This window comes from Urocampus carinirostris, chromosome 6 (genome assembly GCF_059441175.1).
Source record: "Urocampus carinirostris isolate Australia breed hairy pipefish chromosome 6, RoL_Ucar_1.0, whole genome shotgun sequence".
In the NCBI taxonomy this organism is placed as follows: Eukaryota; Metazoa; Chordata; class Actinopteri; order Syngnathiformes; family Syngnathidae; genus Urocampus; species Urocampus carinirostris.
Genome location: NC_142354.1, coordinates 12829367 through 12843141, shown reverse-complemented (window position 1 = coordinate 12843141; position 13775 = coordinate 12829367). Strand labels below are relative to the sequence as shown.

The following is a 13775-nucleotide window of genomic DNA, read 5'->3' as shown; positions in this document are numbered from 1 at the left end:
TACGCGCACAAAAAACGGCGAATTGTTACAAATGAGCGATTTCTTGAAATTAGATGCAAAGGCGATAAGAACGGAAGAATTCGCTTGAAGTATATTGGAGACAAGGCTATAAGAATAGGGATCAAAGTGTATCATTTGAAAATGTTACATTTCAATATTGAAGGAAAAAAACAATGAGACAAAAGGTAAAACTACGGAAATTTACTGAAAAGTACTGAAAAATATGAAGAATGAATTGAAAAGTGGCAAAAAAGATGATGAAAAAATATTATAATAAGCACTAGAACATCCTAAAAAGTACTGAAACGTATGAAAAGTAAGATGGTAAAATAAAGATTATAATAAGCACCAGAAAATCCTAAAAATTATTGAAAAGTATGAAAAATAATAAAAAGTAAGATGATAAAAAAGATTATAATAAGCACTAGAACATCCTAAAAAGTACTGAAAAGTATGAAAAATACTAAAAGTAAGATGATGGTAAAAAAGATTATAATAAGCACTAGAACGTCCTAAAAAGTACTGAAAAGTACGAAAAATACTAAAAAGTAAGATGATTAAAAAAAGATTACAATAAGCACTAGAACCTCCTAAAAAGTACTGAAAAGTATGAAAAATACTAAAAAGTAAGATGATAAAAAAAGGATAATAATAAGAACTAAAACACGCTGAAGGTACTGAAAGGTATGGAAAATACTGACAAGTACGAAAGGACTGAAAAACATGAGACTACAAATAAGTAAAAAAGAACAGAAAAATGTGCAAAAGTCTAAAAAGTAGTCAAAATTGTGAAAAAGTATCCAAAGGTAAAATTATACCACATATGAAAAAGTACCTAAAGGTGTGAAGAAGGTGTTAAAAGTACAAAAAGAGAATAAAAAGTACTATAAAATACCCCCCCAAAAAATCAAATAAAAACTGAAAATTATGGGGAAAAAAGTGCTAAAGAGTACGAAATAGTACTGAAAACCAACCGATAAGTACATGAAAAAGTACTGCAAAGTATAGTAAACAGCACTAAATGTAGTAAAAAGCACTAAAAAGTGCCCTGAATGGTATGAAAACCAGAAAGTATGAAGAGATATAACGAAAAGTTCTAGAAAGTATGAAAAAGTACTTAAAAGTGCTAAAAGAATGAACCAGGTATACTGAATCGGAGTAAAAAGTACTGGAAGGTATCAAAAGGACCTGAAAAATATAGTGTGTCATACAAATCATAGTGAAAAGTATTCAAAACTATGAACACTCAAAAGTATGAGAAACGACTTGAAGGTATCAGAAATAGAATACAAAATGTAGTAAAACGTATTCAAAGGTAAAATCATACAAGATATGAAAAAGTACCAAAAAGTATGAGAAGGTACTGAAAAACACAAAGAGTAGTACTGAAAAGTGTGAAGAAGGTATTAAAAGTACTAAAGAGAATAAAAAGTACTATAAAGTCCAAAAAAATCTAATAAAAACTGAAAATTATGGGAAAAAAGTGCGAAAGAGTACGATATAGTACTGAAAAGTAGTACAAAAAGTACTGTAAATTACTGAAAAGTATGAAAACCAACAGATAAGTATGAATTAGAAAATCACAAAATGTAGTAAAAAGGACTCAAAATTACCCTGAAAAGTATGAAAAACCAAAGAGTATGAAGAGATATAACGAAAAGTTCTAGAAAGTATAAAAAAGTACCAAAAGAATGAATCAAGTTTACTGAAAGGTAGTACATAGTACTGGAAGGTATCAATGAAAAGTAGTGCATTGTACAAATTGTAGTAAAAAGTACTCAAAAGTACCCTGAAAAGTATGAAAAAACGGAAAGTACGAAGAGATATAACGAAAAGTTCTAGAAAGTATAAAAAAGTACTTAAAAGTGCTAAAAGAAGGAACCAAGTATACTGAAACGTAGTAAAAAGTACTGAAAGGTATACCTGAAATGTAGTGCATTGTACAAAACGTCGTAAAAAGTACTCAAAAGTACCCTGAAAAGTATGAAAAAACAGAAAGTACGAAGAAATATAACGAAAAGTTCTAGAAAGTATGAAAAAGTACTTAAAAGTGCTAAAAGAATGAACCAGGTATACTGAATCGGAGTAAAAAGTACTGGAAGGTATCCCTGAAAAGTAGTGCATTGTACAATTTGTGGTAAAAAGTACTCAAAAGTACCCTGAAAAGTATGAAAATCCAGAAAGTATGAACAGATAAAACGAAAAGTTCGAGAAAGTATAAAAAAGTACTTAAAAGTGCTAAAAGAATGAACCAAGTATATTGAAACGTAGTAAAAAGTACTGGAAGGTATACCTGAAAAGTAGTGCATTGTACAAAACGTAGTTAAAAGTCTTCAAAACTATGAAAAAGAACTGAAAGGTATGAGAAATAACAGAAAAATATGGAAAAAAGTATACATAATTTAGTAAAGAGTATTTAAAAGTACTCAAAAGTAGGGACATTTCCCGAAAGCATTAACGGAGTGAATCGGATGCAAAAATGTGGAAATGCATATATGCACTTATACATATAAGTATTTATTACAGTATTTTGTACACACGCATCATGATGGGGTTGGAAAAACATGTAGTAAAACCGAATATTTGGATGCTGATGACGAATTTACTTACTTAGTTTTTTATTTACCTTTGCGTCATAATTAGGTCGAAAAAACGTCATAAAAAGACGTCTATTCGGGGTTATAAATCGAAATGCCTTAAACACAACACAGTATCTTTGGGGTTAATTTAGTCCGCATAAGCCCATTTTCTGGACTCGAACATGTCCAAAAGGCGTTGCGACCCAAGGTCTAAATGACGTCCGCCCGCGGACCAGTTTTGCCTTTGAAATAGAAGGTAAGTGGCGTGCGACGGGCTAAGAAAAGGCGCATTTTGCAAGCTGAATGGCTAGAAGAAAAGAAGGTGGGGAAGAAAGAGGAGGAGGAGGAGAAGAAGGAGAGAAAAGAGAGAAAAGGGGAGAAAAGGGAGGAGGAGGAGGAGGAGGAGCGCGTCTCGCTGAGCTGAAGTCTTTGATGGAGTCGTGCTGGCGCCGGAAAACAAGCTGACTTGTCTGCAAATTCAAGTGACTGACAAATCGTGACGCCTTGTTTAGACTTGACAATTAGCGAGGACGCTTTGCGAGGACGCTGCGGTCTGCGGGGGAAAGACGGACCGGAGGGACTTATCTTGATTAGAGAGACGGCTCGCAGAAGAGAGTAAAGAGAGAAAGAGAGATAGAGAGATAGAGAAAGGAAGAAAGAGAGAAAGAGGGAAAGAGAGAAAGAGAAAGGGAGAAAAAACAAAATAGAGAAGGAGAAAAAGAGGGAAAAGAGAGAAAGAGAAAGGGAGAACGGGAGAAAGAGGGAAGGAGAGAAAGAGAAAGGGAGAAAGAGAGAAAACGAGAAAGGGAGAACGGGAGAAAGAGAGAAGGGGAGAAAGAGAAAAGGAGAAAGAGAGAAAGAGAGGAAGAGAGGAAGAGAGGAGGAGAGGAGGAGAGGAGGAGAGGAGGAGGGGAGGAGAGGAGGAGGGGAAGAGAGAAAGAGAGAAAGAGAGAAAGAGAGAAAGAGAGGAAGAGAGGAAGAGAGAAAGAGAGGAAGAAAGAGAAAAACAAAGAAAGAGAAAAATAAAGAAAGAAAGAAAGAAAGAGGTAACAAAAGAAAGAAAGAAAGGAAGGAAGAAAGAAAGAAAGAAATAAGGAAAGAAAGAAAGAAAGAAAGAGGTAACGAAAGAAAGAGAGAAAGAAAGAAAGAGGTAACAAAAGAAAGAAAAGGAAGGGGTGAATAAAAAGGAATAATAACTGGGAAAAATAGAAAGGAAAAAAGAGCAACAGAGAAACAGTAAAGGGAAAATGAAAGGAAACAAAAAAAGGAAAACAAAGGAAAAGAAAATGGGAAAGAAACAAGAAAAAGTACAAGAAAAGAAAGGAAAAAAAGCAATTGAAAAACAGTAAGGGAAACAAAGAAAGGCAAACAAATGAAAATAAAAAAGAAAAGAAAGAGAAAAGAAACGAGAAAAAGTACCTTAAAAAGAAAGGGGGGAAAAAGTAAAAATGAAGGAAGTTATTTTGAAGTGTCAAAAAATGCATGCAACGAAACCTTTCGAGTCCATTCAAAGCCGTTGTCTCATTTCTGTAAATTGGATTTACATAATGGGTTCGTTCTCACTTTATTTCTTACTCTTTCTTTTTCCACCTTTATTTCTCTTTCTCTTTTTCTCTCTATTGTGTTCTCTCCCTTTCCCTTCCTCTTTTTTCTCTTCTCTCTCATTTCCTCCCTCCCTGTCTTTCTTTCTCTCTTCCTCTTAAATCTACAAGTCTGGCCCCTGTGAGATTTCAGTATTGCATGTGGCCCCTGCTAAAATGAGTATGAAGCCCCTGGTATAGATTGGGATCATTTCTACATTTTCACCAACTGACTTTATTCCTGAAATATGATAATCCATTGAAATGATTGTCTAAAACCCCCCAAAAAATTCATTTTGGGGAATACTCCCGCCCCCACTTTTTGTTTTGCCCTCCCCATCATTTTTAAGAGATGTGTACTCAAAGGGAAAGAATGGCGGCAGTGATCTCTCCCTCAAGGACGATAATTAGCCCTAAACGACTGCTTTGCTTGCAGTGAGCAGCAATCAGATTGGGGTCCTGCGGCTAGTAATAAACACCAAGCATGCAGAGGGCCCTTAGATGGCGTCCCGGGCGTCCCCGACGTCCCGGGTGTTACGGGTGTCCCAGATGTCCCAGGCCCCATATAAAAGAAAAAAACAGGAAACACTTGCCGCCTTACTGCATGAGGCTTAGAGGTAAGATCCGGCCTAAAAAATTCAGCCCGACCTGATCCGAGTCGCGGGTATTTAAACCTAAACCCGCTGAAGGATTTCATACATTTTATACGATTAAATACAAGTTACATTTATTGAGTGCAATAAAGAATTTCACAGAGTGGGCTTCAGGTCACGCTGTTCCAAATTCGGAATGTTTTGGCTGGGGAATTTTGATAACAGGACTCTGACAAAGGTCGTCAGGCATTGTTTTGATAAACGCTCGGTGTTGTTTCGAGTTTCTCCAGATATCGAGGCGAGGGGGTGGACCCAACGTGGGGGTTTTTCCTGGCACGCCCATGGGAGGAGCTGGCGCACCAGCTTGCGGACAAAAACGTGGGCCGGAAAAGAAGCGGAAGATTGAGTGAGGAGGCTTGACGGAGACTCGAGCGACAAATATTTGACCAAAAAAAGCAGAAAGAAAGTTCGTAAAACTTGTAAGTTACTAGCAAGAAGAGGAAATGACGTCTGACGTAAGGGAGGTGGAAGGAGGAAGCAGCGCATCGTCTATAGTGACACCGAGGAGGAAAATTTCTTTTGGATTTAGTGATTCAGTGATCTATTTGTGGCTCCTCTTAACTTTTGTCACCTTGTTTTTTTAAACAAAAATGCTTAAAAAACAGACTTTATTGCAACGATTCAATAAAAAAAAACATGCGCTGTACTATCATAATAATATTGTTGTTTTTTGGGAGTAAACAAGAGTTTCTATTAAATACATTTGTTTTAAAAATGTCTTCTTTTTTCATGATGACAGTTAACTTAGTGTCTTCCCCAAACATCAGTCTGATTAATATAATAAGAGATGACTATTATTATCCAAGTGGGCGGCCATTTTGTCACATGAGACTGTTAGGGCAAAATGGCCGCCGTCTGGGTGGTGGATGAAAAGGGCAGTTTCAGTTCCAGAATTTATATCGTAAAGAAAATATATATACTTGATGGTTCGTTGTCTTTCTTAGTTTTTTTCTTCTTTTTACCCTTGCTTTTTGGTCCTTTACCTTTTTCTTCTCTCTGGTGCATTATCTTTCTTTGTTTCGTCCTCTCTTTGGGTGTTTTTTTTTGTTTCCTTTCTTTCAGTTTATTTCTTTCAGTCTTTCTTGTTCATTATTTTTCTTCTTTTGTTGATGGGTCATTAACTTTTTTCGTCCATTATCTCTCTCTATTTCTTTCTTTCTTTCTTTCTTTCTTTAATGTCAATCATCTTTCATTTTCCCCTTTTTTCTTGTCCATTATCTTCTTTTAATGTCATAATGTTTTTCTTTCTTTCTTTCTTTCTTTCTTTCTTTCTTTCTTTCTTTCTTTCTTTCTTTCTTTCTTTCTTTCTTTCTTTCTTTCTTTCTTTCTTTCTTTCTACTTTCTTTCTTCCTTTCTTTCTTTTGTTCTTTCTTTCGTTCTTTCCTTAATGACAATAACCTTTCATTTTCCCTTTATTTCTTGTCCATTATCTTCTTTTAATGTCCATTAGGTTTTTTTTTTTCTTGCTCTCATTCGTTCTTGTCCATACCTCTCCAAGGTTAATTATCTTTCTTCCTTGTCTAATAGCTTTCTTTCTTGATTTTACTTACACTTTTTAAAAAAATCTCCATTACTCTTCTTTCTTGATGGCCCATTATTCTTTCTATTTTTATTCCTGGTCCGTTCACTTCATGTCATGGTTTGTTATATTTTTTTGTTCTCTTTTCATCTTGTTTATTATCTTTCTTTGTTGATGGTCCATTATCTGTCTTCCTTTCTTTCTTCATTGTCCAATAACTTTCTTCCTTGGCTACATGATAGTTCTTTTTTTCTACATGGTCTTTTCTTTCTTTATTTTACTTGATAATGCTTTCTCTATCTATCTATCTATCTATCTATCTATCTATCTATCTATCTATCTATCTATCTATCTATCTATCTATCTATCTATCTATCTATCTATCTATCTATCTATCTATCTATCTATCTATCTATCTATCTATCTATCTATCTATCTATCTATCTATCTATCTATCTATCTATCTATCTATCTATCTATCTATCTATCTATCTATCTATCTATCTATCTATCTATCTATCTATCTATCTATCTATCTATCTTTATACGTTTCGTTGTGTTTATCCGAATTGTCATTTTTGAGGGGGGAGGTTCCTAATTGTAGAACTTTTTGGGGCCGTCCCACGCCTTCCACCATTGGTCCCTTCCCACTCCACGCCCGTTTTAAAGCTCCGCTCTCCGTTCGCCTCTCATAAACACGAGGATGTGGAAGCCTTGAAGCAACTACTTCGTTTTTGAAAAAAATAATTCACCTTTTTTTGTGTGTCGAAATTACCTCCCGAACCCCCCCCCCTCCGCGCGCAGCTCCACGGCGTCCGCCCGACCTGCATGGCCCCATCGTCGGCGTCGACGTCAGCTGTGGCCGCCGCTGCGGGTTCCAGAAGCCAGGATCTGCGAGACCTCCAGGAGTTCCAAGATCTTCCCTCAAATTCGGAACTCAGGACCGCAGGCGACATGCAAACCGGTCCAAGTCCCTCGGAGGACCCCGAGAAACCCAAAGTGGCCATCCTGCCCTTCAGCGTCGAGGCCCTGATGGCGGATCGAAAACCCGCCCGGGAGGCGCCCGAATCCCCCGACGTGGCCGGGTCGTCCCAGGCTCTGCACGGGAAAGGGATCCCCTTCGGAGGTCTGGATAGTTCTGCGCCCAGGATCTCCATGGGGTCTTCCTTTTCGGTAGGCGATCTCATGAGCATGCAAGAAGAGATTCTCATTAAACCCGAAAGTCCGGAAAGTCAGGAGCGAACTTCTTGGATCCAAAGTCCTCGCTTTTCTCCCACGCCGCCAAGTAAGTTCGCTTTCTTGTGCGGGGGGTCTTGGTGCGCTTTTACGCGCGGGGAACCGATTCAATTTGGAACCGTTTTTTCTTCCTTTACATGATTTAAAACTGTATTTTAATAGCTGTCAAACTCGGCCAATTGCTCTCTTTATAAATAATCGCCATTACCCTTATCGAGCTATGATAAACCTCACAAACAAGCGCCTATTTACTCACAACGGAGATCATTTGGGTAAACGTGTTTATTTTAATTACCACTTACTCAATTTTTTCTCTTGTGCTTCTCTCCGGTATGCGTTTTTGCCTCGTTATCAATTAAAACTGTATTTTACATTCCTTAAATACTCCTACTGATCAACCTCAGCTAATTACTGTGCTTATTAAGCGATAACAAACGCCACGCGGCACCTATTTACTCACATCAAAACACATGATGTATAATAATAACAAAGAAAATCGGTGTTTACACGTGTATTTCATTCTCCGATTAAACAACACAGTTATATTGTGTGCGATTTGGCTTCAATTCTATTCATAAAAACGGAATTTTCAGTGTTGTTGTGTTATTTAAATCGAATTATCAATATTTTTTAATAAAACTATGACCGGAGTTTAAACGTTTTGTGGCTGTGTTTGCCTCTATGGAAAGATTTTTCGATGTAATAAATTAGAACTGTTTTTATTGACATTGATTTTAACGTCATGTAACATTGTTTACCAGGAGATTGGACCTGGCACTCCACGATAAAAGACTCGATAGAAAAATATAATATAAAATAAGAACATAGTCGATATTTAAAATGTACAACCTGTAAACTGATCTAAATAATCATACATATTATTTTTAGTGTTATTTACTTTTTAAATAGACTTTACACAAATTGTCTTGGCTTTTATTCTACCTCATGTGTCTTGCTGTGAGTAGATAGGCGCTACAAGGGGAATTCCAGTTATTAGTAAGGAGAGCAATTAGCCGAGGTTGACGAGTATGTAAGTAATAAGTGTCGCAGGAAAAAAAGCTATGTCATTACATTTGCAGCGACATATTTCCAAAATAAAAGTAGGGAAATAAATTATATACTTTTAGAAATATTTTATTTTTCACAGCGCTCGTCTAGGAGGGTCATAAGACGTGGCATTCCGGGATACATATGTAATAGAAGACTTGAACAATAAAAATAAAAGAAATATAAGGATAAATAGAAAATTATTTATTTGTTAGTGCTTGGAGACTGGCCCAAGTTGTAACATATTTCTAAAATAAGAGAGAGAAATAGAATACATGTATTAAAAATGTATATTTAATACAGTAAATTAGTAAGTGTTTTATTTACTTTCAAAATTAGAAATTTTACTGAGTCTGTTAAAACCAAAGTGTTAAATTAACACTTTAAACGTAAAGATATAACACTGATTCAGTGAAGATTTTAAATATGGAGAGTTTTGTCTTTTTATTTTACTGTGTATTACATTGTCAGCAAAGAGATTAGATGTTTACTCGATAGGGCCAGCACCACCCTAAATAAGAACACAAAACTGCGAAAAATTATAGATATACGTTTAACTCCAGGTTAAACATGTAATAAAATACATAAAAAGAAGATTAAAACATAAGATTAGGATAGATTGGCAATATTTATAAATTGTAGTCTGTAGAATGGCCTAAATTGTAAGTACCTTAGCAGTAACATATTTCCCAAATAAGAGGTCTTTAAATATATAATTTTCTGTACGTAAGATATTGATATACAGTTTATTATTCCTTCGCAGTCGTGTGCTTGTTTTGGGCAGTTATTCGATATGGCACTCTAGAATAAATATGAAATAAAATTGAGGGGAAAACGTGATGTCAGGATACATATTTACATGCTTTTGACTGTAGTAACAACATGTTCGCAAAATTAGGGTAGGGAAATAAAATGTGAATTTTATTTATACATTTTCAGTTTTTCCACATTTGTGTGCTTGTTTAGGGTGATTAAATATGGCACTCCCGGATTTACATCGTGAAAGACTTAAAAGAGGAAACAAAGATATGAATTAAAGGAGTGTTATTAAATATTTTTGGCAAACATTTACAAGGTAGAATGGCCTAAATTGTAAATGAGAATGAGAAAAATATTGCAGTGATATCAGAATCAATACATTTCTACATATGAGAGTAAGAATTAATAAATGAATAGTACATTTTCTTTAGTAATACTGTAGAAAAACACTGTTAATGTAATATACTGCAGGACAATAACTTATAGACTCTAAGCCACAACACAAAGCGCTACTCAGCCGCACAATGCAACACAAAATATACACATATTTCAGCAGGAATTTCAATAAAACAAAAGTTATTATTACACCCGTTACATATGTATACATAGTATTTTCCTTTTAATCCCGTTTTAATATTCACCAGGTTTGCAAAGAACATTTTATTAGCAATTGACTTTAATGACAATAAAAACAATCTTCATTCGTGAATATGTTCACTGATTTAAAGTTACACGTTTACTATTTAAGTTTTAAAGTAATACTGTTACGTAGTACCTTAAAATCAACTTTTAAATGAACACTCTAAGAGTAAAGTTATAACACTAACTGAATGAACATAGGGTTCTTTTCTACAGAGTGTTCATTTGGTTATTTTATAATCTTTCGCAGTTTTGTGTTCTTATTTAGGGTGATGCTGGCCCTAGCAAGGAAACAGTCTCTGAGCCTGTTAGCAATTACATGAATTAAATGTATTTGTACATATAAGCAAGGGTCTTTTTAAGTGATCACCTGATATTGGTGGGGACATGTCCCCTGCATCCTTGCCAAAACTACGCCCTTGAATATAAGCGTTGACGGGTCACAAATGCCAAATAATATCCGTTTAAAATAAATACCGCATTTATTCATGTATAATGCATAATATTGTGTAATGCGCACTCCTTATTTTTTTATTAGAACACAGTATTTTGCGGTCGGGTGCAACGGGAATTGAACCCGGCTCGCAGCGGGGAGAGCACGTAGTTCTAAGCACAGGACCCCACAGTGTTATAGATGAGATACAAAAAGGCAGTAGATTTGATCTCATCGTCACACTGTTATTAGGTATGGTACCAGAGACTAATGTTAATTTTGTTGTGCATTTCACATGTTAAAATGATAATAAAATTTTATCCTAGGCATATTAAGTGAGTCATTGTAACATGTGAAACACTCAAAAAATTAACTGGTACCGTGACTAAAAATAGTGTGGTGACGATATCAAATCTACTGCCTTTTCGTATCACCTCTGCAGTGGTTAGAGTTCTGTGCTCTCACCGCCGCGACCCGGGTTTGATTTCCGTTACGACCAAAAACAAGCGCAGATATTTTTTTATTTAAAAAAGAGAGACTCAAATGTGGAGGTGGCCGTAGCTTGAGGACCCTTCTTGTAGATTTTCCGCAGTAGTCTTTTAGCCGTATTTCCGTAACAGAGAACGAATAAAGATGTGGAAATAATTGTTTGTGTTGTTTACTTAATGAATTAACTTGTTTACACAAATTATCCTTGTTTGTATGTCTTATCCGTCTTGCTGTGAGTAAATAGGTGCCGCGTTGTGTTTGTCAGGTTTACCATCACTTAACAAGGGCAACGGCAATCGTTATTAGTGTAGACGTTAGCATATTCTTGTGGTATTTCTACTGCAGAGTTTTTTGATCAATTTCATTAGTACGACTTTTGTAGTATTTGTGTAGTATTTGTTGGGGAAATACCTTGCTAAAAATACATTCCTCCTAACCTTTTCCAGTCGCAGCCAAAATAAGAAGGAACCTCGAAAGGCTCCCAATGTTGATGTTAGCGTATTCTTCTAGTGTTTTTTATAGTATTTTTGTAGTAGTGTTTTGCAGTATTTATGTTGTGTTTTTGTAGTATTTCTGTAGTGGGATTTTTGTAGAATTTTCCGTAGTAGGATTTTTGCAGTATTCCTGCAGTAGCATTCCAGTAATAGGATTTTGTATTATTTCTGCAATAGTATTTTAGTAGTAGGGTTTTTATAGTATTTCTACGGTTGTATTTTTGTAAGATTCTAGTTATAGAATCAGTAGTACTTCAGTAGTACTGTAGTAGTACTTCTATAGTAAAGAAAAGTAAAAACTAGGAAAGCTGCGGGAAGAATCGCTTCCGTTGTTCACTTGACGAATAAATCTGTTTTCATAAAGTATCTTTTTTTTTATTCTACATAGTCTGTCTTGCTGCGAGTAAATAGGTGCCGATTTGTGTTTGTGAGGTCATCGCTTGAATCGAAATCATGAATAAGGAGAGCAAGCGGCTGAAGTTGAAAAGTAGGATGTAAAAAGTTGGAAATAATGATAATAAAAATGAAAAAGGCCATCAAAATCTAAACCGTCTTGCTTCTGTCCCATTTCCCAGGGAGGTTAAGTCCACCGGCGTGTCCCCTGAGGAAGCACAAAACCAACCGGAAACCCCGAACCCCCTTCACCACGTCCCAGCTCCTGGCCCTGGAGCGCAAATTCCGCCAGAAGCAGTACCTCTCCATCGCCGAGCGGGCCGAGTTCTCCAGCTCGCTCAGCCTGACCGAGACCCAGGTCAAGATCTGGTTCCAGAACCGGAGGGCCAAAGCCAAACGCTTGCAGGAGGCCGAACTGGAGAAACTGAAAATGGCCGCCAAACCCATGCTCCCCCCAGCTTTCGGGATTTCCTTCCCGCTGAGCGCTCACGTCCCGGGTTCTTACCCGGGATCGAACCCGTTTCAGAGGCACTCGCTGCCGGTGTCCCCCATGGGTCTGTACGCGGCCCACGTCGGATACGGCATGTATCATCTGGCATGATGATGGACTGCGGAAAATAATCATGAACAATGATCTGAGACTCTTTTCTGAAGGACCACCCCATTTTTACGGACCTTGCCAGTAAGTCCCCCGATATATATTTTTTTCATACGGCGCAGCGGGATTAGGCTGCTTTTGTGGAAGCAATTATTAATTTTTGATATTACGTCCATCTAGACCGGATTACAGTGTCATTTTTGTGTGTGTTGTATATAAAAAAACAACAGCATTTTAAAAAAAAGTTAAAAACAGCACTAGTGTCTGTTATCGGATTTCCCTTCGCAAGGGCGTACTGTAAAATAATGTATCATAGGGAAAAATATCCTCATTTATATTATGAATATATTTGTGACATAACTTAATAAATTGTTTATTCTTTTTCATTGGGCTTGTCTTGATTGACGTGACGTTGTGGTCAAAGGGACACTGTGTATTCTTTGATCACCGCACCATAACTGCCAACAGTACTTCTTCCTATTGCTCTTTAATATTTAAACAACAAAAAAACAAATATTGCCAAAATACTAGCGTATTAGTCTACAACTGCTTTATTTTGAAACGAAGCAATGTATTTTCGTGACAGTGTGTAGTATTTAGTGCCTCCTTGTGGTACAAAACAAATTCATCCAGTGAAAAGAAAAAAAAGATAGCTAGATAGACAGACAGACAGACAGATAGATAGATAGATAGATAGATAGATAGATAGATAGATAGATAGATAGATAGATAGATAGATAGATAGATAGATAGATAGATAGATAGATAGATAGATAGATAGATAGATAGATAGATAGATAGATAGATAGATAGATAGATAGATAGATAGATAGATAGATAGATAGATAGATAGATAGATAGATAGATAGATAGATAGATAGGTAGACAGACATACAGACAGACAGACAGACAGACAGACAGACAGACAGATAGATGCGATTTCACACATGAACCAATTTGTCACACTATACAAACTCAACACTTCCCTCCAGCGGCCAGAGAGAGCATTTAGTTTGCATTTATTTTTAAAAACACAACTTTTGATAAAAATGACCCAGAGAATTTTCTTTTTTTAATGACGCACTCGGAAATTTATGGTGGGCTGGAATAAATCATCTAGTGGTTCGGATTTGTCCCACGGGCCATATGTTTGACATGCTGCTTTCATTTTCAACAGTGGAAAGGTATTTCACTCCTACCTTTGTTGCATTAACACTAAAATGGGACGTGACGGTGTAAAAGCTATGCAAACTGTATTATTTTTTACCTAATACTGGAGCCCCATGTGGCTATTTAGTGCCGCCCCTGTGGCTACCTGAAGCTTTTTCAAAAATACTTGGAATCTGTGAGAGAGGT

At 36.4% G+C, this 13775-nt stretch overlaps 1 protein-coding gene across 2 annotated transcripts; it reads left to right on the top strand.

Moving 5' to 3' along the window:
- The first annotated feature begins 2706 nt into the window (after positions 1-2706).
- On the top strand, positions 2707-12732 carry msx1a (muscle segment homeobox 1a). 2 transcript variants are annotated; one of them, XM_088337109.1, is made up of 3 exons: positions 2707-2835; positions 7136-7616; positions 12004-12732. In XM_088337109.1, the coding sequence occupies exons 2-3, from the start codon at positions 7160-7162 to the stop codon at positions 12420-12422; spliced, it is 876 nt and encodes a 291-aa protein (XP_088193235.1). In that variant the 5' UTR covers positions 2707-2835; positions 7136-7159; the 3' UTR covers positions 12423-12732. The 2 variants fall into 2 exon arrangements, with proteins under 2 accessions (XP_088193235.1, XP_088193234.1); XM_088337108.1 differs by lacking the exon at positions 2707-2835 and having other exon boundaries at positions 7045-7616.
- The last annotated feature ends 1043 nt before the right edge of the window (positions 12733-13775 follow it).